At 47.5% G+C, this 26,132-nt stretch overlaps 1 protein-coding gene across 6 annotated transcripts in view; it reads left to right on the top strand.

Moving 5' to 3' along the window:
- The window catches only part of NOLC1 (nucleolar and coiled-body phosphoprotein 1), an 869,511-nt gene that overhangs the window by 591,361 nt on the left and 252,018 nt on the right, over positions 1 to 26,132 (top strand). For all 6 annotated transcript variants that reach the window (XM_069610644.1, XM_069610643.1, XM_069610646.1 and 3 more), the window contains one exon: positions 5,839 to 5,966. In XM_069610644.1, coding sequence (XP_069466745.1) covers positions 5,839 to 5,966 — 128 coding nt within the window. The remainder of the gene's footprint in view (positions 1 to 5,838; positions 5,967 to 26,132) is intronic.

Raw genomic sequence — 26,132 nt, 5'->3', positions numbered from 1 at the left:
TTGGCGAAGATCAGCTGGTGCACGATGGTCCCTCATAGCTCGGGGAGAGGTCTCCTTACCAGGTCCTCTCTTGGATCAGTTCTTGAAGGCACAGCAGCTTTCTGATTACACGAAAGGGAACATCGGTTCACCTTCTTCTGGCTCGGCTTCCAGATTAAGCATCAAGTAACAACTTCAGGTTCTGAACGATTTCTAGTAGTGAGAGGTCCCCAGATATACTAGTTGGTCTCCCATTCCTTCTGCTGGGTCACACTCAGGCAACCAATCACTCAGAAGGGCATTCAGTCAGCCAGCCAATCAGGCGCACAGTGCATTCAGGCCATTCTTCTCCATCCAGACACTCACAACACAGAATGTGGGTTCTGACAAGCACTCTGCCATTCAGCACTACTCAATGCATTCATACCAGTTTCGGGCAGGGCTGTCTGTCATTGTCTCACACCATACTAGACACCCATAACACAGAATGCGTATTCGTCACACACTCCATTCATCCAGGTACCACCCCACAGGCGTTCCCACAACATAGTCATTGGGAAGACCCCAGCCAGTCTGGTTGGCACTTCCCCACACTACCATATATGGAAGTTCCACACAACAGCCCGTCCGGCGGGGAAAGGACAGAGTCGGGGCTTTTCGGGACTTCAGGAATCCAAGGTAACAGGCGATGGAAGGCAAGAAGCCACGGGGCCATCTTGTCTCCTTCAGGAATCCACCGATTCCAATGACAGGGCCTGGGCATCCTAAAACGGAGGATGCTCAGGGCACCTGTCCATTCAGCACGGAGCTGCTACCATCCCACACCCTGCTCTGCGGGTCACACACATGTGCCCAAAAACATACACTAGGAGTACAGGTTTGTACTCCCACTCAGGGTGCAATAAGGGTATCCCAAGGGTCTGTTCACCAAACCAAATACCGGTCGAGCCGCACCGCCAGGAGTCCCACATGAACTCCTACGTGGAAATCGAGTCAGAACATGCATGATAAAAAGCAATAAAGGACAAGGATTCAGAGTCACCTGTCCCTCTGATGCATTTCCAGCATCACAGATACCACTTCAGACTTGCCTTGCATCTGGAGTCCAGCACTCTGTTGAGGTCGCTCGGGCTTGGTCAGTCTTGCTTCAACGGAGACCGGAGGATCTTCCTAAGGCTCGGGTCAGAACTTAAAAGCAATGCACTCGATCTGGTGTTCCTCTCCCTGGCACTTCGGTTCCAGCAGCAGTGGAAGTACAGCCAGCTCCGAGAGGATGTCCAGACGAGTTCACTTTAGGGTTGATTGGTCCGAACAACCCAAGGGGAGACGTCGTCCTTGCAGGGCTTCTCTAGTCGAAACAAATTCGGAGCTTTAGCACAGCAGCAGGGCTTCACCAGCAAACTAAAGATCCAGGAGTTGCAGCAGGCGTCCTCTTCAAGTTCTTCGGATTCCGTCATCCAGTGGTCGACACTGCCTTCCAAGCCAAAAAGCATTGCCTTTTATGCAGGTTTCTCCCATTAATTCGCAGCCTATCTGTCAATCACACAGTAAGTCCTTGCCGGACACCCAGCCAGCCAATCACCTTTGGGTGCATTCCTGTAACCAACGGGATTAAGCACAGGGAGTTTCATGCACCTCCCTCACTTCCTGTCCCTGCCAGACATACTGGAGCCAGAGGCGGCTTCACTCATGAATCCCCCAAAGACAAAAACGAACAAAGGGACCAAACATGGTTTGTCGCGCAGAGTAAATCTCGAGGGACCTTTCCAACAAGAAATGGCGAAAAAAGACTGGGGCCATTTTGACAAAATGGGCACGCATGGGTGCCTTAGTGCAGCCCGTGGTAAAAACACACAATGGTAGTGAAAGGTAAACCACTGCCACCAGTCATTAATTGTAGAAAGGGTAACCTAAAAATGTTTTATATGAGAAACTAGACAAATGGGATACGAAGTAACCCCTCCAGCACCCTATGGTAAGATAGTGTGTGCTGGGTCTAGAAAGTTACAAAATGTAAGTAAAGTCAATTTCACTTCACTGCTCTTGGAAGCAGTAGTTTCACCAAGAGAAGGTATTTCAACTTTTGGGAAATCCAAGAGACTTCCCTGTGCCACTGCACTGAAGGTCTGAAGGTGCTGTGTCACAAAATAAAGATGATTCCTATGGAGTTTGTCAAACTCCAAAGTTAAAAGAATCAGAGTCCAAATCACATAAAAATGCATGGGAGAGTGGGGGGGGCACATCATGCAGCCCTTCCTTTGAGGCTCAGAGAGGGCTGCATGATGTGTCTCCCCCCCCCTCCGTTCGGTTTGGGTGAGGAGATTGCCACCACAAATGGTGGGACAGGCCCCCCAATAGATGGGGCATTAGGGTTTGGGCACCCTGGGGGCAGATTGGCACACTAATGTGGCCATCTGCGCCAAGCAAACTTGTAAATAAAAAAAAAAATACAAAATCGTAGTCTGCTTTTTGGGGGGGGGGGGCTGAGGGGCACCCTACATTGCCGGCAAATGTTCTACTGGAATGGGGGGGTGCCCTCCCCAAATGGAGGGCCCCACCTCATGCATCCTACCCTGGCGTCAGATGGGGGAAGGCACCTCATGCATCCCTCCCTGGGGTCAGATCCCCCTTCCTAGGAGCAGATATCTGCTCCCAGGGAGGGATACAAGGGGTGCCCTCCTTTCTACTTCGGTTGGGGAGGGAGGGCCACCCCCCCTTTCATTCAGTAAAAAATCCATGGTGGCTAGTGGCCCCCCACCCACACCCCAACCCCTACCCCCACCCCCTTTTCCCATTTTTTTTTTACATTTATTTTTTTCTTTTTTTTTACATTCCCTGGGGCGGATGGTCAGCCATCTGCCCCCAGGGTTCACATGCATGTGCCCCCATGCTTTGGGGGCCGGGAGGGGGGAGAGGGCTGCTTACTTAAAGCAGCCCCCCTCCCCCCAACTCACAAACGGATCCATGGTGGTCCAGTGGGTTGCTGGTCACGGATCGAGCACTCTGCGCCGATCCGTGACCAGCAATGCCTCATGTAGATGGTGTCCTTGGAAAGGGGAGAAGCTCCCCTTTCCAAGGACACCACTTTTTGCCATATCCCTGGTGGTCTAGTGGGCCCCAGGGCCCCAAACCCCCTCCTCTCGATTTCTTTTCACCCCTGGGCGCAGTGATCATTCGCCCCCAGGGGTCTCTGGCGCTGTGGCCCCATGCTTTGGAGCCATGGGGGGGGTGGGGGGAGGGGGCCGCTTACCTAGTAAGCAGCCCCCCTCCCCCACGTCACAAACGGATCTGCATTGATCCGGTGACATTGCTGCCCACGATTGCGCGCCCTGCGCCCGATCCGCGGGCAGCAATGCCACACATTGGGTATCGTTGGAAAGGGGAGGATCTCCCCTTTCCAACGATACCCGCCTCAATCTCTGGCTTGAAATACAGCCGGAGATCGACGCGGAGAAAGAAGGGCTCTTACCTTCTTTCACTGCAGCAGCCGAAAACGGCTGCTGCAGTGATTTTACTTTCGGTTTCACGCCGACATGCTTTACGCACGCCGACGTGAAACTGAAGGTAATCCATCCCCCTGGCAGTGGGGGGGGACTTCCCCCTCACATAGCCCAGGGGCTGGATTACAGTTTTGTGCGATCCCTGCTTTGCAGGGATCGCACAAAACAGAGTGCCTGAAAGGACGAGCTATCTCGTCCCTGGCAACAGGGAGGTAATCCCAAGGACGAGATACCTCGTCCTTGACACTAAAGAGGTTAAAGTAACTACGATCTTTGCCTTTTTCGGCTGCTGCGTAAGACTTTGCTCTCATCCTACACTGACTTTGACGAACTCTTGAATAGTTAGGGATTGGACTGCTAAAGCATTAGGAGCCTTGAAAAGTGTTGCTAGGAAGTAAATCATTGCTGCTAGTAATGAAAAACCACGTTTTCTTTCCTACAGACTTTGTCAGAGGGACTTTATACATGAATGAAACTTGTCATTCCACTGTAACAATTGTTGTTGCGAGTCACTACTAGTGAAGTAGTTGCCTAAGCAAATTATTGCTTATGTTTCCTATGTGTATTGGTTAGTCCAAAATAGTATTTACTTACCTTGCCTTGTGTATATTGTATTGTATTTGTTAATTATATAGCGCTCTTTCCCCACTTGTGTGGCCTCAATGTGCTTTTTCCTGGGATGAACGCCCTTGGTGACCATGGTCATTGTCGTTCGTGATTCTGGCGGATTATTTTAGATGCGTGTGTGCATGTTTGCCATTCTAAGACTTGGGTGGCTGGCAAGGCTCGACTAAGCAGCCCAGTAGAGGTCACACACGTGGGTGGGTGCTCTTGAAGGTTAGAGATAGAATGCGGTTGTCGAGTCTGTGATGCCAGCTATATCGGGTTCCTTTCGGTTGGTGGTTGCTGTATGCTATTGGCAGAGGTCTTGTGGTACATCCAGCATTTCAGTCTGGACGACTGTGTGTGAAACTATGCCGGATGTGCTTAGACAGACGTGTTCCATCGTGCATGGTTGTTTGGCCGTGCCTGTGTCCACGCTAGTGGTGTGCGCTATACTTACCGTAGGCTGCGAGGTTGCTTATTTGTCCGGGTCTAGAATTGAGAGTCCTGTAGCAATGGGCCTTGGTTTTCTACTGTAGCCGGTTTCAGCGTATGATAGGCAGAGAAGGAGTCAAGACCTAGATTATAGGATCCTGTACGGTGGGAGAAAGGCCTATGTTTCAGAGTGCCAGAGGTTTAGAGATATGGTGAACCTAGGTCGAGGCTAAACCTAGAACTGAGGATTCTGTATAGGGTATGGGGGCCTGGGTATCACACTGCAGTATGATTCGTCATAAAGTATGCCAATTTGGAGGGTGCACCTAAGGTTGATAATACTGTATGGTGGCAAGCGGCCCAGGTTTTGCAGTGCAGGATGTCTTCACATATAACGAACCAAAGGAGAGGGGTTACCCTAGATTTATGTAGGTGGACGGGGGCCTAGACCGGAAGGTTATAGCTTTCAGCCTATTGTACAGTAGGTATCCGTAATGTAACAGTCATCGATGGTTTGACGTAACTAGCTTGGGGAATAGGTTTGTGGTGGGGAATTGCTAGTGTTGGGTGCTTCCCAGAAACGAGCGAAGCAGGTAAAAGTGGCAGTGAGATAGTTAATGCTCTGCGTGTGCTAACCAGGGCCAAATATCTCGTTGTAGTTGTCTCTCAGGTGGGTAGGGGCGCGGTGAGTATGATGCGAGTATAGCCACGGCGAAGGTTGCTGGCTTACCTCGGGTGCTTGTTGGGTTGGAATGTTCTTGTGGGTAGGTGTGACTGAGTTCATCATACTTAACTACAGCTCATTCCTCATAAGATAAGCATGGCTGCTCTGACATTCTACCAATCCTTTGGGTAGTACGGACTTGGACTACGAGTTGGAGACATGTATATCAAGAGATAGCTTTATAGTCTTACCTCCCGGTAGACCTTAGGAAAACTCCCATATCACTAAATATAAAACAATCTGAAGATTACCACTTTTGTTCTGCTACATAAAGGGTATTCGGGTCTTGATACTAGGTTTGCTAAACACCTGAAGTCTAGCTGGTGCATGTTGATTACGGCCCCTGGAACCAAAAGAATAAATCATAATTGCTAGGTTTTGGGCAATGTTTCTTATTTTTATATCTTTAACGACATACTATGATAGCATAGCATTGTTTCTGAAAACCCTAACAACCATCATGAAATGTTACAAAGTGACACATTTCTGTTGGTATGCACATTCTTGAACTGGCTGTGTTTTTTTTCTCCATAACCACTGTTTATTTGTTGCCTTCCTGAGGTTTCTCATATACTGCGTGTTCTATGCATACAACAGGTACCTCTGGCAAGAAGCGCAAAAGAATAGATGCTGACTCTGGTAATCAAAGCGAAGACAAGAGAACACCAAACCACAAGAAGTTGGCACAGAGCACTCCCAACACATTTCCAAAAGTAAAGGCAAAGGTGAGAGGCTAAACGAGTGTGCATTGTTGGAATATTTGGAATTTTGGAGGTTGAACTGGGTTTTGTTTGCATTGAGTGATTTAATGGTTATGAAACACTTGATTGTTAATTTCTTAGAGGTTTGTTTGCTAAGGAGGAATGGCACAAACATAATTGCCCATGCCCTAGCAATCCCACCCCACAATCTAGGTACCAAAAACAGGTTATCATCAGAATATTGTGCTTTCATTAAAAATGAGGAGTCTCAACTCAGGTGGTCCCCTAACTCTCAATGTTGGGGAAATACCCTCAAAACACTAACATTGAATTCAGACTATAACATAACAAATTACTGCTGTGGACTTCCAATTCCTAGTTATCTATTGTGTTTTTTTAACATGAAACGTCAAGTTGCTTTCTATATGTGTACATAGATACATATGTGCGTGCGTGTGTGTGTGTGTGTTTCAGAGGCTTGTGGAGCTGCATAGGCCGACATCTAGTGGTTGGTGCTTAGTATTAGTCGTTTTCAAAAAGGGACGTTGAAAGGGTGTGTCTGTAATATAATCCCTAGTGTGACCTGCATTGTTCCCATGGTCCTTCACACGTCTAGTTCCTCAGTTTTTTCCACCATCAGTGTTGGTGTAAGGAGCCAGAGGCGGGCTTCACTGGTGAATCCTGCCAAAGACAAATGAACAAAGGGAACAAACATGGTTTGGCGAGCAGAGTAAATCTCAAGAAGGACCTGTCCAACACGAAATGGCGAAGAAAGACCGGGGCCATTTTGACAAAATGGGCATCCATGGGTGCCTTACTGAAGCTATGATTGCAGCCTGCGGTAATAACACAATGGTAGTAAAATGTAAAGCACTGCCACCAGCCATTAATTGTAGAAGGGTAACCTAAAAATGTTACATGAGAAACTAGACAAATGGGATACTAAGTAACCCCTCCAGCACCCTATTGTAAGATAGTGTGTGCTGGGTCTAGAAAGTTACAAAATGTAAGTAGTCAATTTCACTTCACTGCTCTTGGAAACAATAGTTTCACCAAGAGGAGGTATTTAAACCTTTGGGGAAATCTAAGACTTTCCTGTGCCACTGCACTGAAGGTGCTGTGTGTCACAATGTAAAGATGATGCCTATGGAGTTTGTCAGACTCCAAAACCAAAAGAAACACAGAGCCCAAATCACAGAAAAATACGAGAGTGGGGAAAAAGGTCTCATCTCTCCAGGTTAGAAATTAAAAGTCCTAAAGTCCAGCAAAAGAGCAGGCGGTCTTTAAGGTAGAAGGGAATTGGCACATTTCTCAGAATTCTCCCTAACGATCAGCGTTGGTTGCATGCTGCAGAGTTCATAGTAGATGAGCTCCTCTGATATTGTTCCTATAATATTTGTGTTACGGCTACCGCCAGCATGCGACTCTCTCGCCCGACTCAATACAAGTAGCGGTGCTCGATTTAGTTTTTGGCGGCTCCTCAACAGCCCTAATGAGGCTTTGGCCTTCAGAGTACGGAGAGTGGGGGGAGAAACATGTAGATTCACTTTTAGAGAATCTGTTTTCAGTTTCCCCTATTGTACTTTCTTTGATCGCCATGGAAAAACATTTTATTTTTCAATTCTGCCCATCCTGTAACTCCCTGTGACCATCAGGAGACGCAGTGTAAATTGTGCAAACTTTTTGTACCAAAGACCCTAAAGGATTGAAGGTCGGACAGGTTGGCAGCGTATGCCATGGAGGTAGAGGCATCATCTGACTATGCGGCTGGCGTGGAGGAGTCAGTTTTAGAAGAGGACAGCATCAGCACCTTTAGTGACGCCAATGATATGTTGCCGGAGCCAGTCTACTCCTGCTCGTATCTCCAGCACTGAAGGGCAGGCCTCATGTACTGCTGTGGAGTCAACCCGTGGCGACAGGAGAACACACAAGCATAAAAATGGGGACACACATTCACACACAGTTAAACACACTAGTAGCCCCAGCCACAGTTCGGCAAACGTGCCGAAAAGTAGAACTGTGGTACTCCACTCTACTGTAACCACAGTTACATCGATGGGTAAAAAGGCATCTGCGTCCATAGTTAAATCCTCAACTGTTAGGGAGATTTATTTTATGCTCCATTCCTTCTCCTAGTGAGACGCCCAGCACTTTTTGCTGGACTTCTGTACCTTTTTCTGAAATCCTGAATGAGTGGAGCCTTTTTCCACTCATTCTTATGGGCTCTGTCTTTTGGAACTCTGTTCCGTGTTTTACCTGTCTTATGGAGTCTACTTTCCTCCATACCTCTTTAAGGCATCTGTAATTTACTATTGCAGCACACAGCTCCTTGTGGGCAGTGTTGCAGGGGGGCGCTTTGGGTCCTCCTTAGATGATTTTCTTTATCCTAGAGTAACTAAAGTTCTTAACTCTCTCTCCTAAAATGTAATATACTAAGAAATTGGCACACACCACCTTATTTATCCCACTTCTCTCGGCTCCTGTGACCTTTTAGTCACATAGACTACCTACTAGTTATGGCTGGTGGCAGGGGACGTGTTCTACCAACTATTGTGATTTTTCTACCGCAGGCTATGTCCATAGCCCATGTAGTGCGCAAAAGGGGCACCGAAGTACTAACTTAGGATCTTCCTTCTTTTTTTGCCATTTCTAGTGTGGTTCTTTGTTGGCCCTTCTACCATTCTTGGAGGGGGAGGTCTGTGTGTGTTTTGCCTTTGGCGGGACCCCTTGGGTGTCCCCGCCTAGGCTCCAGAGTGTCTGGGCAGGCAGGAAGTGGGGGAGGTTCCCCTTTGTCCTTTGTTTGCCAGAGTGGAACCAGCTCCCACTGGGGATCTGGCTCTCCTGATTGGACAGCCATACGCCCCTTTCTGTGAACTGCAGAGAGATTGCAGAGGAGTGTGCTGGAACTGTATAAAAAGTGACTCTTGGAGTGAAAAGCAAGTCGACCACTGGAACTGAAGTAACCGAAGACGACTACCAGGGATGCCTGCAGACCCATAGCAACGCTGTGAAGAGACCCCTGCTGTCCTGACCCTTTTTTGATGCAACAGAGGAACTCTGAAGAGTGCCACCACTTCCCTTTGACTGGTGGGAACAACCAGTCCAAAAGCCAACTTTAATTTGAGCCATCTGCCGAGGTGCTGAGACTTTCCAGAGCTCCAAAACTCCAATACCAGGATACCTGCTGCCCATTTTGGGTGCATCGTCGAGAAAAGGTGAATCCGTTCAAATCTTTGCTGAGCACTCAAGGACACTCCAGAGACACAATCCAACCTGTCCAAGTCCCCTCAATAGAGTGCAAGACTGCATGAACCGAAGAAGATTGACTAGGGGCGAATCGCGTCCTTTGTTGGTGCTACAGAAAAGGTGCCATAACCACAGAGTGACCCGAGGTGGATGAAAGGCGTTCCAGATGTCCTCCCTCGAGACTGCTCCTGAGAGATCCTGTTCATTGTCCTGCCTTTCGTCATCAGACCAAGGAATTCAGAGGTTGGGTCCAGAGCTGCAACATCGAGGAGCATCCAGCCACTAATGTTTTCTTCTAACCAAAGGTACTGTGGAGAAAGGTATTCCAGAAAGTCGCTCCAGAGCTTGAGTGCACGTAGAGGTATTCAGGGCAACCCCCTCTTACCGCCGACCCAAGCGGCTGCTTGTGTCGCTTTAGCGAGTCCTTTAACAGGGTCTCCAACGTTGATTAGATCTTCTTGTATCTTCTTTCCTAGAGACTAGAAAGTATCCACAGGAACATTTGACTTTTGCTGCTTTTTAAGACTTTAAGCATCTCCGAACTGCCTTTTTAGCTAGGGTTGCGTTTTGGACTTTAAAAGACTAACTGTGCTGGGAAACTGCCTCCTGAAGCTGATAGGATAACACTCAGTTTTCCTTCCCAAAAATCACTCCTATGTATGTATGCTGACTAAATGCAATTACCGTATTACTTTGTGGGCACCCATGTTCTTACCGATAGTACAGTAGACCTGTCAAATGCATGTAACAATTGAGTGCGTTCAGCAACTACCAACTAAGAAGTGGGCTTTTGAAAGTATTAAGTATACGAATGTGTGTTGGTTTATTGTGCTAGATATTTAAGTGACTCTTGTGTAAATATAATAAATATTTTAATATAAATGTATGTTTCTTTGTGCATTACTAACTAGGTTCAGTGTACTTACCTACAGCTCATATCCTCTTAAGAACAGCCGGACTGCTCTGCCACACTACCAAGGTCTCTGACTAATACAGACTGATGCTGAGAGTTGGGGGAAAATACAAACCACTGGGCTAGCTTGCTAAAGTATTACTTCCAAGTGGGACTTTAGTAACATTCTGCTCACATCAATGTGTCCCAAGATCGAAAGAGCCGCCGAGCAAGGTTGATACCGCGCATAAATCCTTGCTTTTGTTTTCAGACGCATTTGCCAAAACAGACGTCAAGACAGGTGTTCACTCCAAAACAAACTTGCACACAAGCACCAAAATTGCCGCCAGCTCAAGTAGATTACCACAGACGACCCAGACCAATACTTTATACAGTCCCCAGATTCTCCTGATGAGCCAGTAGCTAATGCTCCCATTCACGTTCAGCTGCTCTGTAATGATCTTTTGAAAAGAACAGATGACCATTTTAAAATTGAAACCCACAAAACAGAGGAAGACACTGATTTTGTGGGTAACATTTTAAATGAGTCTGCGAGTCAGAATATTCCAAAAGGCCTAGAGTCCAGTAAAAGTGTTGGGGGTCTCTAAGGTAGAGAGGAATTAGTACATTTCTGAGAATTCTCCCTAACATTACCCCTTATACAATTAATGGCTGGTGGCAGTGGTTTACGTTTTCCTACCATTGTGTGTTTTTACCGCGGGCTCCACTTGCAGCTGCAGTAAAACACCCATGGGTGCCCATTTCGTCAAAATGGCCCCTTCTTTTTTCACCATTTCAGTTTGGAAAGGTCCTTCTTGAGATTTACTCTGCGTGCCAAACCAGGTTTGGTCCCTTTGTTCCTTTTGTCTTTGGCGGGATTAATGAGTGAAGCCTGCCTCTAGCTCCAGCGTGTCTAGCAGGGCAGGAAGCGAAGGAGGTGCCCGAAACTCCCTGTGCTTGGTCTCCTTGGTTACAGGAATGCACCCAAGGGTGATTGGCTGGAGGGCTGTCTTTGGAAGACAGCCACCCTGCTGTGTGATAGACAGCTAGGCTGCAAATGAATGGGAGAAACCTGCATAAAAGGTGAGGCTTTTTGCTTGGCAGGCAGAGTCGACCACTGGACGAAGGAATCCGAAGAAGAACTTGGAAGAGACGCCTGATGCAACTCCTGGACTGTTGGTTTGCTTGGTAAAGCCCTGCTGCAGTGCTGAAGCTCTCAATTTGCCTCGACTATAGAAAACCTGCAAAGGATGACTTCTCCCCTTGGGTTGGTGGGACCAATCAACCCCAAGACTAACTCATCTGGAAATCCTCTCGGAGCTGGCTGTACTTCCATTGCTGCTGCAGGAACCGATTGCCAGGGAGAGGAACACCAGAATCAAGTGAATCATTTTAAAGTCGGACCCGAGCTCCAGGAAGATCCTCCGGACTCACTCGAAGCAGGACTGACCAAGCCTGAGCCACCTCAACAGTGTGCTGGACCCCAGAAGCAAGGAAAGCCCACAAGGTATCTGAGAACTGGAGTGGTGCTATTCACGAGAAGCTGAAACCGTGAAGTGCTGCTGATCTGAAGTTTGCCCATTGCTGCCGCCAACCTTCAAATCATAGTGCAGGAGTCCCCAGACGTCCTCCCTCTCTTGTCCCCATGACCAGGAACAACCGGATCTGCCATACTACAACTTGAACAGAAGCCAGCTGGAACCACTTTCTTCAGACCAAAGATACTGTAAACTATGGGGTACTTGCCTCTTGTGTACCATTGCTAGCTCTCAGTTGAGACTTGTCTGTTACCATTTGCAGAGTTCATTGCAGCTTTGTCCATCACAAGCCTCCCAGCTTGTGGCCCAACAGTGATTTCTTTTTCAACAAAAACTCTCTAACATTGTGCAAAACCTTTTACTTCCCTTCAAGAACTCCAGCTCCCCTAGGCTGTGCTCAATTGACATTGGCTATCCTGGCTCCCTGAAGACTCTTCTAACCTCCGACTGTTTTGATGTGTCCCTCCAAAGAGTCACACATTCTTTTCTTGTGTAGCTGGGAAAGGGTTAATCTACATTGCATTGGGTGGCGGGGTGGGGGGGTTGAAAAGTGCTTACCTGTTTGAGAAACTTGTTGACCATTGTTTTCTCCCTTAACCTTTTCCTTTTGACACCAAACTCAGTATTGCTCTGAATGTACCACTGATATATCAATGTCTGCAGTGTCTTAGTTATTTGTCACCTTGGGGTGTAGGAAGTGTCTGTGTGCCATACCAAATGGGTATATACTGATTTATTGAATCTAAGGGTGTGAAACTAAGGGTGTGTATTATTGAAGTATATTTTTGTTACATATTTGCTCCCTTCTAAAGAAGGCTTTTTCAAGCAGACTGTTAAATTAATAAATAATTGTTTAATCAAGAAACCTTGTGTATGTGTTTGGATACTTGTCACTTTGAAACTCTGTTGCAACCCTACAGCTCACATTGCCCCTCTTGAGATAAGCCTGGCTGCTCGGTCACTCTACGAACTTGTGTAGTACATGCTTATACCAAAGGTTGGGCTAACTATTGGCAAGAGGACAGGGCTTGTGCAGTCTCCCACAGGGTACTGCATACAATTTTGCCTAACACTTGGCTCCTTTACTAAGTTCGTTGTGAACTCAGATCGACCTGGAATGGGTGCAAGATGCCTGCTCTTATCCAAAATCTCCTTAGCGTCAAAAAGAAGAGAAACAAATAGGAGATCTGCTTACTTACAGCCATCTCCGACAGGGACCAATCGTGGACCATGGTGGTCCCAGTCACTCCAGCACACAGACATCCTGGCACCCTGGATGTGTATTGGAACTAGACAGTTACAGCCCACATCCTGGAGTCACACCCACAAGGCATTCAGAAGCCTGCAAAAACTTCGGTTTGTGCGGCTGTCTGCATGACCAAATAAGGATTTTTCGGGGTCTGCGCGACCTGGGGAAGGCAAAGGGACAAGATGGCCAAAGGGCAGAACAAAGGACCTTGTGGTTTTGCCATTTTAGGCACTGGCCACTGTCTTGGGGCAAAAGCGGTAAATAAGGTTTGGACCATTGAAAAGATTTGTAAACACGTAAAAAGTAAAAGCTGCCACCAGCTCTGTCCAAGGCACGAAATCCTTCGAGGGTGTCTATAAAAATGAAAAAGGTACATTGTCCACTGATAAAGTTACTAAAGAATAGCAACAAAGTGAAAGACCAAGGGAAACAGTCTCCCAGTACTGACTGTCTTAAAGGCATGTCAGTTTCCTCATGTCCTGCAGAAGGCTCGGCTCCTCTGGGAAAAAGTCAGGCTAGGATGGTCAGACAACAGCAAGAAGTTGAGGGGGAGGGGGGTAGACCACTGGAGGGAAAATAACCCCTAAATGGAAATCACCTCCATAATTCAGGGCTGAGCAAAAAAACTGGGGGTCCCTTAGGAACCTATGGAGGGAAAGGTGCAGAAAGATAATCTTTCTTAACCCCCTATACAAAAAGGTAAATGGGGGTGGGGGCGTTGTATACGAATTATTAGAGTCCCAATTGCTTGAATGACAATTGACCTTTTTACAATTGACTGAATTGTGAAGGTCATTTGTTGCATATTTTGAAAAGGTCAATTTGGACCCTTGAAATTAGGTCAATTGTTCATTCGAACAATTGTTTGAACAATTTGGGTAATACCAAATTTGGGGGGGGGGTATACTTGTGCTGGTAGCCTTCTGAACTGACCCAGTACTTAAGAACAGAGTAACAGGAGAAGACACTTAACTTGCCTGGGGGCATTCCAAAAGACAGAAAACCCAAATCAGTTTGCATATACGCTGGTAATCATAAAGGAGGATGTTAAAAGATGAGAAAACATTTATGAAATGTGTAGCAAACATGGCTTGCAAATTGCTCTATCCAGGAGTCACTTGCTGTTGGGCAAAGTTTGTATGCAGTACCCTCTGGGATCACTACATACAACTATGACTACAGGTGTAAGCAAACCAACCAAAGTTGGTTTGCTTACACCTGTAGTCATAGTTGTGTGTAGTGTTCTCAGAGGGTCTGTACTACAGTTTTGGTAGCGTGTTGAGCAGCCAGGCTCATCTTATGTGAGCAGTAATGTTAAACAGAGGTCTACAATCACAGGTGTTCAAATAAACTCTTATACTCAAGGTTTCTTTGATAAATACTTATTAGTTTATTTATCTGTCAATTATAAATCCTTCATTAGAAGGAGGCAATTATATAATAACACACAAACTTCAATACTATTTCAGTATACTTTTCAAGAGGAGTAAAAGGCGAAGGTTATTAGAACATAAAAGGTTACAATAATTCTTAGACAGTGTAGATACTTTTAGTTTACCAGAAGAGTCAATTCAATTCAATAGGTTAGGCCAAAGTCAATGGGCTAAAGTCTTGGATAGGATAAAGTGGTTCTGGTAGTTAAACGGAAAAGTCTCTGGATAAGTTCTTAGAAGTAGTTTGTAAAAAGAAGAATCATATGTTGGGTCACAAGCTGATTAGGCCTGTGAGTTAGGAAAGTTTCAAGCACTTTCACAGTGAGAGGTAAATTCTCTCCGTCTTCTTTTACAGTACCTTACAATGAAGAAAAAGATGCAGCTGATGACTTCTGTTCCTGGCAGTTAATGCAGATTTCACTGTTCCTGGGCCTCAGTCGTGGGGACAAGAGGGAGGACGTTGGGACTCCTGCACTGGGACTGGTCAAAGCTTGCAACTGTCAAACTTCAATTTCAGTGCCTGTTTCGCGTTTCAGCTACCGCTCTGGTATCCACGCTGGTCCTGGATGTCAAGGTGGACTGTCCTTGCTTCTGAGGTCCTGCACTCAGCTGAGGAGGGTCAGGCTCGGTCAGTCCCACGTTGTGGGAGTACAGAGGATCTTCTGAATGATTTTGGCCAGCTTACAAGTAACGCACACAATCTGGTGTCCCTCTCCCTGGCTCTACGGTTTCCTGCAGCACTCTGAGGAAATGCAACCAGCTCCGAGAAAGGTGTCCAGTTAGCTTACTTGGGAGTTGATTGGTCCTAACAACTCAAAGGAAGAAGTTGTCCTTAGCAGGGCTTCTCTGTCGATGCGAGCTTGGTGATTCAGACCTGCAGCAGGGCTTCAAACCAACGGTCCAGGAGTTGCAGCAGCTGTCCTCTTCAAGCTCTTTGGTTCCTTCTTTCCAGTTGTCGACTCTGCCTTCTATTCAGTTCTCACATTCAGTCCAGCCTAGCTGCAACTCACCCAGCAGGGTGGCTGTCCTTGTCTGACAGACAGCCAATCATCACAGAGTGCATTTGGGTCTCCTAGGAGACAAAGCACAGCAATTTTCGGACACCTCCCACACTTCCTGCCTACCCCAGATACTCTGGAGCCAGAGGCGGTCTTCACTCCTGAAGCCTGCCAAAGGCGAATGAACAAAGAGACCAAACCTGGTTTGGTGTGTAGAGAAAAACTCTAGAAGGACCTTTCCACAAAGACATGGTGAAATAAGAAGCCCGGGAACCATTTTAGCAACTATGGCTGGGCGCCATCTTGAAAAACATGGCTCCTGCTATTTAACATTACCGGAGCTACGAATAGTTTGTGGTCGGGAAAAATCATGGTACTTTGTTGTGAAACCACTGCTACCAGCCATTCTGAGAGGAAAGGGTAACATTTGACTGTTAAAGGAGTAACTAGACATATGGGATACTAAGTAACCCCTCCAGCACTCTATTGTAAGACAGGGTGTGTTGGGTCTAGAAATGTACAGGGCTAAGTAAAGTCAATTTCACTCCACTGTTCTGGGAAACAGTAGTTGATCCTAGATAAGGTAGTTAAACCTTGGGAAAGCCTATAAGCCTTCCCTGTGTCACTGCACTGAAAGTGCTTTGTGACACAATTGTAAAAGATAATGCCTATGGAGTTGGTTAGACTCCATAACCAAATGAAACACACGGTTAAAACACATATCAAAATACATTAGTGAGTGGGAAAAAGGGTTGCTCTCTCTCCAGGTAAAACAATCAAGTCCTCAAAATACAGCAAAGTTGCTGGGGGTCTCTAAGGTGAAGGGAATTAGCACATCTTTGAGAATTCTCCCGAACACTTCCACAGCAATCCTCCACAAGCACCCTCAACCAACCCGGCATCGTCCTCCGATCCTCATCCCATGCAGGGTAAAATGCATTTCCCCACCTTTTACTTGTGAAGAGAGCACAGTGACCAGAAAGCTCATGTCTTTCAAGAGAAACCAAAGCGCTCGGAAGCAGAGAAACCCACCAATGTTTCCTGAAGTTACTTGCTTGCCCTGTTGAAAATGTGCAGCTCTAGTACTAGTGGTTCTCCTGCCCCACCTTTGGCCTGGTGTCCTAGTTTAACGTGTAGATGCACAGGTTATTTTTTTTTTTTTTTTTTTTTTGGTAGGCTTTTTTAATGATTCTCTGAATGGCCTTTTGTAGAGTACTATTCCAGGAAGCTTGGAACTCAATGGGATATCACCCATACAGAGTTATGTTCTTTGTGTGCATACACTGCACAGGTTCTGGTGCTGGGGGAAGAGGGCATCATTCCAGATGTACGTGATTTTGATTGCTTAAGAACCATGGAACAAGCCATGGATAGTTGAGGCCCTGGCTGATCTCCTGTTCTGATTTTCCCATTTTGAGACATTCGATTCAAATATCGCCCCACATACAATACTCTGGTCTTTCTGCTTTTTAGTGGGAATTGTTCTCCACCCTGTCAGTCCCCCAACAGACAACCTTATATAACCCTTCCATATTCAGCAGCCAAGGCCTACTCTAATTGCTCCATCTCTCTAAACTTTAGCAACTGGTCTCTGCAATCCAGAGAAATCACTTGTCTGCTCTCACCCGACACATCATGAGGCGGCCATTCGGTCTCCTGTTCCACCTTGCCTGTTTACCCTAGAGCTGTCTGTTCCACTCTGTGGTAGAACTGTCCTGAAATCCAACAAAGGGAATTTGAGTTTCCTGTGTTGTGGGGAGTGCTGGTGTGTCAACCTCCCCCACAAAACCTCACACCAGTTCTGGGGCATTGTACCAACAACCTCCTTCTCTACCCATTGCCAAGGCACATATTTCAGGTGACTGCACCACGTACTGCCCCAGCCCTTTAATACAACTCGCTGCATACAGCGATGGATTATCCTGCCATTGTATTTCTGTCCAGCCCCATCATGCCAGAGATTCTTCTGGACATGGCTGCTACTTTGATGGCATGTCCTTTGGTTTCTGGACTTCTTCCCTTAAAGAGATGCCACCCGGATAACTGCTTTTTGTCCAGATCGCACCCAAACCCCTTTGTTTTCATAACTCTGCCATGGGCCCACTGGAGTGCAATCCATTCTGGTCTCCAACTGTGTACTCAAGTTTTCAGAATCAAACCAGAGCTGGTGTTCAGACTTTACAATGATGGAGTACTTTTGCTAAAACACCTAAGGCAGCTGTCAATGTATCAGCCAGGAGAAGCGGTCTTGGTGACCCAGCAAGGGTTAGCACGCTAAGTTGAAAGAGGACAAAGGACTTTAGATTTGTCAACGCCCCTCTATTTGGTGGAGAGCTAAAGCCAAGGAGCCACAAAGTTAATGTCCCTCAGTGGGGCTGCCGAGCAAGTTGCAAAGCACCAGAGGCTCGGTTGTATGGGACCTGTTGGGAAAGATTTTCTTTTTGCACATTTCCCTCCATAGATTCCTATGGAACCCCGTTCTTTTTTGCTGGTTTTGAACCATGTCCTGATGTTTGGAGGTCAGTAAAGCCATCTGCTTTACTTCCCGTGCCTGTTTTGCTCATTCTTATGGGGAAACTGACTAGTCCCTTAGACTGTCACTATTGAGGGACTCTATGAATTCATCTAGTTTTAAAATTGTACACATCACTTTACAGTGAAGTGCAATTTGGATACTTTGTATCATTATTTCTGAGGCTTGTGGAATCTGCTTAGATCACATGCTGTGCATAGGCGGACATCTGGTGGAAGCTGCAGAGTATTCATTTGTTTTTTGAAACCCGAAAAGGGGCATCGAACCAGGGCGTGCCAGTAATACAATCCCTAGTGTGACGTCCCCTGTACCCATGATCCCTCACGCGTGTAGGACCCTCAGATTGTTTCTTTCCACCATACTAGTCAGACGCATGTTGTAGAGTTCCCTTGGCTTTAGCCATTTATTCTTACAATTATCGTTAAACTTCCTCGTTTACTTCCACCTTACGCCGAAGATCGACGCCGGTGAGGATCGAGGAAACCAGCCGTCGAGGACTGCCACGACTGAAGTCGGGCCTTGGAAGGCCTCTGGCCTCGGCCCTATACAGTAGGGAGAGTGGGGTGTGGTCATAAGGCCTTTCCCACCTTTTTTCCTACATATACCCGCCCGCTGCCATTATGTAACATATGGAGAGTACTCCTTTCAAATTCTGCCCTAAGTGTAACAGGAAGTTTCCCTGGGTGGATAAGCACAATACGTGCAGTCTGTGTCTCCCACGAGACCATCCAGAGGCTACCTGTAGCGCTTGCAAGCTCTTCAAGCAAAAGACCCTTAAAGACAGCTCTACCAAGCGCTGGGCCCACTATGCCAGGCAACTAGAGGCCCTGGACGTTGAAGGGTCGTTCAGCGATGGCATCAATGCCGCTGTATCGGCAGCAAGGGCAAAGGGGTGACTTCAGACACCCACGCGCAGCCCCCGACCCTGTAGGACTGGCAGGCAGCCACGTTGTGGGGACAACACCCGGCGGCAAGAGTGCGACATATACCACTTCCACTAAACACACTAGCCCCGGCCGTGACTCGAGAGCGTGCCGAGTAATCGGCAACGGAAGACACCAAGAGAGCGGTCCAACAAATGTGTCCTCTGGGCGTTCCCGTTCGCCTCATGACAAAGACCAACCGTCCGCGGTTGATAAAGGTGTCGCACTTTCTATAGTCCCTGAGGCTTGATCGTCAGATGATCCCGACCTCTATCCTCAGTCAAGACGTGTAGCGTCTACACCCAAGATGCAACGTCCTTCCTCCAGTACCACCTCCGAATCTCTGAAAAAGAACCTAATGACTTTCATAGCTATGCCAACACCCCGGCTACCTCTGCCCCTTCGGGGTCTAAAGACTCTCAGCCCCTTGCTAAAAAAACACGCTCTGATGTCCTGGCACAGAGCTTGGTCACAGACCCTTTGGTGATCGACTCTTACCACCCTGATTTATATTGTGAGGAAACTGAACCACAATCAGTGGAAGACCAGACATGGGGGTCTCTTAATATGGGGATGACGAGGAGGATGAGGCTGAGGCCTACAAGCTCGACTCCCCGATTCCCCAAGACACCCCGGTGCATGACTCGCCGGTAGATAATCAACCTCTCCTCAATGAGGTACTAGCTAAAGCAGCAGCCCATTTTCCTATTGACACGCAGGGTATCCAAGAAGATATGGATTTCGCTGAAGAGATCCTAGGAGACAGGAGAGCCATTACTCAGGCTATCCCTATATTAAAAGCCATCCAGCGTGGGATTGATCCCTCGCTCTGAACCCCAAATCTCACTCGTGCGGTTAATCCGCTAGTTGAGAAACTATTCCGTGTCGCACCTTCCGACCTCCTGTAAATTAGGGGGCACTTAAAACTGTATTCCCTGGTTGTCACAACCACCACAAAGAGGGCGGGTACACTGCTTGCTTCTTCCGAAGCACCTCTTGATAAGGAGAGCAAAAACTATACGCTCTGGGTAGAAAGGTTGCCTCTACCTCCGCCTATCAGGCACGTATTGCCAACAGTGCCACTCTTTTGGCAAGCTACAATTGCCACCAGTGGGAAGAGGTAGCTGCTTTAGTATCTTCCGCACCCAAACCCCTAAAGAGCCAGTTGGCTCAATTGGCAGCAGATGGAAGGTCTGTATCAGGATGCATACTAAAGACAAACTTTGATGCAGCAGATAGGCTGGAAGGTTAATCGCCGAAGGCACGGTTATAAAGCGTCACGCTTGGCTAAGACAGTCCGGTTTCAAACCTGAGACCCAAACCACTCTTATAGACATGCCGGTAGAGCTGAACGTACTATTCGGCAAGGCAGTGGGGGAAGCCTTAAAGACAGCTAAGGATGAGTACGAGACCCTAAAATCTCTCAGCCAACTCACAAATAAACCCCCAGGGCAGAGGGGAAACAATTTTTATCGCTTTCAGGGCCAAAGCTCCCAGAGGAGTTCAAACTATTACCAAAATCGGGGAACCTCATGGGACAACAATCGGTTCCAATCTTCACAGGGCTTCCCCAGAGGGCAGCGCAGTGGCCGCACTAGGGGTAGAGGCAGCCCCGCCAGAGGTGGTACGCTACCCAGTAAGCAGTGAGGTTCAGCTGCAGGTCCCCTCCCATGCATCCCCATTAGGGGGGCGCATTTCCACCTTCACCCACGCATGCTAGGGGATCACTTCGGAAAGATGGGTGCTGTCCAGTGTCCGGAGGATACTGTATAGAGTTACTAGGGCGCCCCCCACAACCATCCTCTGAGAGCAGCTACTCGTTGGAACATCAGAAAATCCTCCTCGAGGAGATCGCCATTCTGCTTGCAAAGGACGCCATAGAAGTCGTACCAGTCAGCCAGGTAAACGAGGGTATTTATTCGACCTACTTCCTTGTACCAAAAAAAAAATCTAACCATGCGCCCAGTATTAGATTTGGGCCTTGCAAACAAGTATGTCAAGCCACAAACAATCTGCATGACTACACTACAAGAGGTAATGTCCCTACTAAAAAAGGGGGATTACATGGAAACATTGGATATGAAAGATGCCTATTTTCATATTTCAATGTTCCCAGCGCACACAAGATTCTTGCGTTTCAAAATAAACAACCAGCACTACCAGTTCAAGGTGCTACCCTTGAGAATAGCCTCAGCTCCAAGGATATTAACCAAGATATTGGCAGTGGTGGTGGCGCACCTACACTGGGAGTCAATTCCAGTGTACCCTTACCTGGACGACTGGCTCATTACAGGGGAGTCCCCCCTAATTTGTAGATTCAACATCCAAAGAACAATCGACCTCCCCTTCCAATTGGGCTTCTCAATCAACGAGGAAAAAATGGTCTGGTGCCAAGCACCTCAAAACAGTTCCTATGAGCTGTCCTAGACACCCAAGAGGGGTTGGCCTTTCCATCCGAGGAAAGAATTCAAAATATGTTGTTGCAAATTCCTCAATATCAGGCCGGTCGCCAAATAAGGGTGCACAAAGTGATGCGTTTGCTAGGCATGATGGCATCTTGCATTTACCTGGTTCGTCACGCGCGCATGAGACCCATGCAGGAATGGTTGGCGAAACAGTGGTCTCAAGCAAGTGGTCAGTGGGACGACTTAGTGGTCGTTTGGCCAACACTAGTACAGAGTCTTCGATGGAGGACAAGAGAATCTTACTAAGGGGAAACCCTTCTACGATCCAGAGATACAGGCCGTTGTCACAACAGACGCCTCCCTAGCAGGGTGGGGAGCCCACTACCTTCACCATGCAGCTCAGGGTCTCTGCTCTCACACAGTGGCTCAGAACCACATCAATCTGCTAGAACTTCTGGCAGTCTTCAGAGCGCTTCGGGCATTCAAACCCCTCCTATCCAACCAGTCAGTGCAGATCCTAACAGACAGCACAACTGCAATGTTTTACTTAAACAAGGGGGCACTCGTTCTCCCAATTGTCCAAGCTTGCCCAGAAAAATTGGAGATGGGCACTGAAACAGAAGATTTACCGGTCATCCCAACATGTTCCAGGGGATCTCAACTTGCTAGTAGATGCTCTGAGCAGAGATCCCCCTCCCAGAGGAACACGAGTGGCAACTACATGAAGAGGTTGTAGGAGACCTCTTCTCTCAGTGGGGTTTCCCCACTATAGACCTATTCGCCACAAGCGAAAACAGGCAATGCCCAGACTTCGCATCCAGGTTCCCCCAGCCAGGCTCCAAAGGGAACGCCCTATGGATGAATTGGTCAGGGATATTTGCCTACGCTTTTCCACCAGCCCCTCTGATGAGGAAGGTGGTGAACAAGATCCCCAGGGAACCAATGACGCGCATCCTTGTTGTTCCTATGTGGGTGAGACAATCATGGTATCCACACCTACGCAAGCTTGCGGTGTGCAACCCCATCAAACTCCTGTGCCGTACAACCTACTCTCCCAGCACGACGGGCTAACAGTACATCCTCACTAACTCGATGAACTTGGCAGCATGGCTCCTGAAGTCCGAGTTCGGACATCTCAATTTACCTCAAAGATGTATGGATATCTTGAAGTCAAGAAAGCCAAACACGAGGCACTGTTACTATGGTAACGGGAAACTATTCGTAATTTGGTGCCAGAATAAGCAAATCAACCCTGTTGATTGTACTCCTTGTGTGGTCACCTATATGCTCCACCTACTGGATGCAGGGCTAGTGTTTAACTCCCTAAAAGTGCACCTGGCAGCTCTATCAGCCTACACCACTTCCCGTAACAAGGTGTCATGGTGGAAGGTGCCAGTTGTTAAATAATTTATGGAAGAGGTAAAAAGACTCCACCCTCCAATTTCTAACCCACCACCAGGTTGGGCCCTTAATGTGGTACTTGCTAAGCTCATGGGACCTCCCTTTGAGCCCATGCACAAATCTAGTCTCAAACACCTGCTTTATAAAACTGCCTTCTTAGTAGCCATCACGTCCATAAGGGTCAGTGAAATTCAAGCTCTCCGTGCAGGATCCTTTCTTTACTATTCATAAGGACAAACTGGTTTTACGCACTCACCCTAGGTTCTCACCTAGGTTAATTTCCAAATTCCATATTAACCAGTCTATTGAGCTACCGGCCTTCTTCCAAGAACTCAAGAGCTCTGCTGAGGTGAAACCCCACACACTAGATGTGAGGAGGGGGGGTCCTCTACTATGTAGACAAGACCAAACCGCTAAGAAGGACAGATCAGCTGTTTGTCTCCATAGCTCCAGGCAAAGAGGGAGATCGCATCTCTAAGAATGCGTCTCTAAGTGGATAGTCGGATGTATCCAACCGTGCTATTCCCTTTCAACTAAAACACTGCCTTTTACGCCCAGGGCTCACTTTACAAGAGGTACTGCAGCAACTCTGGCTTTCATTGCAAATATAACCCTCGACAGCATTTGCAAAGCAGCTACATGGAGCTCAATTCGCACCTTTACTCAGTACTACTGCATTGACACTCATTCCAAGACAGATACTCAAGTGGGACAGGCGGTTCTAAGACGCTTGTTCGCTCATGAACCTTCTCACATCCCACCTCCTTCTAACACTGCTCGCTAATCTATGCACAGCATATGATCTAAGCAGATTCCACAAGCCTCAGAAGGGATACATTACTCACCGTAAACGTATTTCTGATGCTTGTATCTGCTTAGATTCACATGTGCCCACCCTTCCTCCCCTCTGAGAGAAGGCTCATGGATGCTTGTAGACTCGCGCTACTCCTCATGCTACCTCATGTAAGAAAAAATGCAATCTAAGGATCCTACACGCGTGAGGGATCAAGGGTACAGGGGACATCACACTAGGGATAGTATTACTGGCACGCCCTGGTCCGCTCCTTTTTGAGTTTCGAAAAACAAACTGTAATACTTTGCAGCTTCCACTAGATGTCGGCCTGTGCACAGCATGTGAATCTAAGCAGATACAAGCATCAGAAATAGGATTACGTTGAGTAATGTATCCCATATTTTTATGACTCTTTGCTTAATTTCACAATGTGCCTGAGACAAGCTGGTGACAGCTGTGATTTAAAAAAAACTTTTAAATATTATTTTACTTGTGCACTTTTGTATTTCCCGTGAATGGCTGTATAGGTGGCTAGCCACCCAGGATGTCTGTGCCATGAGATTTATCACTTCTCTTTTGGTCATATTGATCTTTGACTTTAATCCTTCCTTCTCAGGTCTGGTAATGCTTTAGACGGAATTCTGTTTCCCAGGGAAAGCTGATGGTTTTGCGGGCAAAGGGACTTTGTGTGTGTGAGCCAGAAGAGGGGGCTGGGGCGGTCTAGTCGCAATCGACAAACTCTGGCTCCTGAAGGTCTGTTGCTAGTCAGATGTGGTGACCAGTGGTTGTTCAGGATTCGAAAAAACCTTGGCTGTTTGAATCCTTGTTAGGGAGAATTCTCAGAACTGTGCCAATTCCTCTCTACCTTAGAGACCCCCAGATCCTTTTTTCCCACTCATGTATTTTTAATGTGACTTGAACTCTGTTTCTTTTGGTTCTGGAATCTGAAAAACTCTGTAGGCATCATCTTTTACACTGAGTCACACAGCACCTTCAGTGCAGTGACGCAGGGAAGTCTTTTTTTGATTTCCCAAGGTTTAAATGCCTTCTCTTGGATAAACTACTGTTTCCAAGAGCAGTGAAGTGAAATTGACTTTACTTACAGTTGTATCTTTCTAGACAGCACACACTATCTTACAAAAGGGGGCTGGAAGGGTTACTTAGTATCCCCTTTGTCTAGCTTCTCATGTAACATTTTTATGTTACCCTTTACTTGATGAATGGCTGGTGGCAGTGGTTTACTTTTAACTACCGTGGTGTGCTTTTACCGCGGGCTGCGTTTGGAGCTGCAGTAAAGCACTCAAGGGTGCCATTTTTGTCAAAATGGCCCGGTATTCTTTTATTCGCCATTACTTTGTGGAAAGGTCCTTCTTGAGATTTACTCTTTGCGCCAAACCTAGTTTGGTCCCTTTGTTTGTTTTGTCTTTGGCTGGATTCATGAGTGAAGCCTGCCTTTGGCTCCAGTATGTCTGGTGGGGGCAGGAAGCGAGGGAAGTGCCCGAAACTCCCTGTGCTTAGTCTCCTAGGAGACCGGAATGCACTCTTGTGCGATTGGCCGGCTGGCTGTCTGGCAAGGACAGCCACCCTGCTGTGTGATTGACAGCTAGCCTGGAAAGAATGGATGAAACCTGCATAAAAGGCGAGGCTTTTAGCTTTGACGGCAGAGTCGCCCACTGGACGAAGGAATCCAAAGAAAAACTTGGATGAGACGCCTGCTGCAACTCCTGGACCATTGGTTTGCCCGGTGAAGCCCTGCTGCTGTGCTGGAACTTCAAATTTGTATTGACTGCGAAGCCCCTGTAAGGACGACTTCTCCCCTTGAGTTGGTAGGACCAATCCACTCCAAAGTAAGCCACCTGGACCTCCCCTCGGAGCTGGTTGAAATTCCACTGCAGTTTCTGCTGGAACCGATTAGCCAGGGAGAGGAACACCACATCTCCAGCATGGGGTCTGGCATGGATTCACATGCTCATGAATATTCCCAGTCAGGCTGGGAATTCTCGGTAAAGAAAAAATCAGTTTCAGTTTAACTTCTGAACAGTCTTTCTCCTAACAACCAATCACTGGTCTCTGGGTCATACTGCCCCCAGCCAATGACTGTCTTCTACCTATGCCCCTCCACTGGCAGCCATCTTCAGATTTTTACCGCACGTTCAAGTGTTTGGAGTCCTCGTGCTATAGCTCTCAAGCTTTTACTGTGTTTTGCGATTTTTTTTGAGGACCTCCCATCGCCGGTACCCAGGGCTTCTCCAACCGACGAGATCGGTTCCTTCCACACCATGATCTCTAGCGCCTCAGAGCTATTTCAGCTGAACCCTGAGGAAAAGGAGGGATTCCTTTATCAGCGCTGAGAGGCCAAGAGGAAGACCATGCTCTCGATCCCGCTGTTGGACGACGTTTGGGATGAAGGGCTGTCCCTCCTAAAGAGCCCGTCCTCGGCCCCAGCATAGAGACCAGTACGAGAAAAAATAGTGTCAGACTTAATTGAAGTGTCTCAGGTCTCAGCCGTCCCCGGACTTGGTCATCTCGGCGGTGGCCAGGAAGAAATCTGCTGGATCTGCGGCATAGACTTCCACTTCCCCACCGGACGGCGAGAGGAAGAAGCTGGACGCAATGGGACTGGTCATCTTGTCGGCGGGAACGACCATTAAGGCGGCCAACGCTCTCACCATAGTGGCCCGCTACGACAGGGAGCTTCGGTTTAAGATCGCCCCTCTCCTGGACTTCCTTCCAGATGACAAGAGGGAGAAGGCCCTTGAAATCCTACAAGAAGGCGAGG

This window comes from Ambystoma mexicanum, chromosome 8 (assembly GCF_040938575.1).
Source record: "Ambystoma mexicanum isolate Mex_15411 chromosome 8, UKY_AmexF1_1, whole genome shotgun sequence".
NCBI lineage: Eukaryota > Metazoa > Chordata > Amphibia > Caudata > Ambystomatidae > Ambystoma > Ambystoma mexicanum.
Note: the sequence above shows the minus strand (reverse complement) of the source record. Positions and strands in the feature narration are given on the sequence as shown.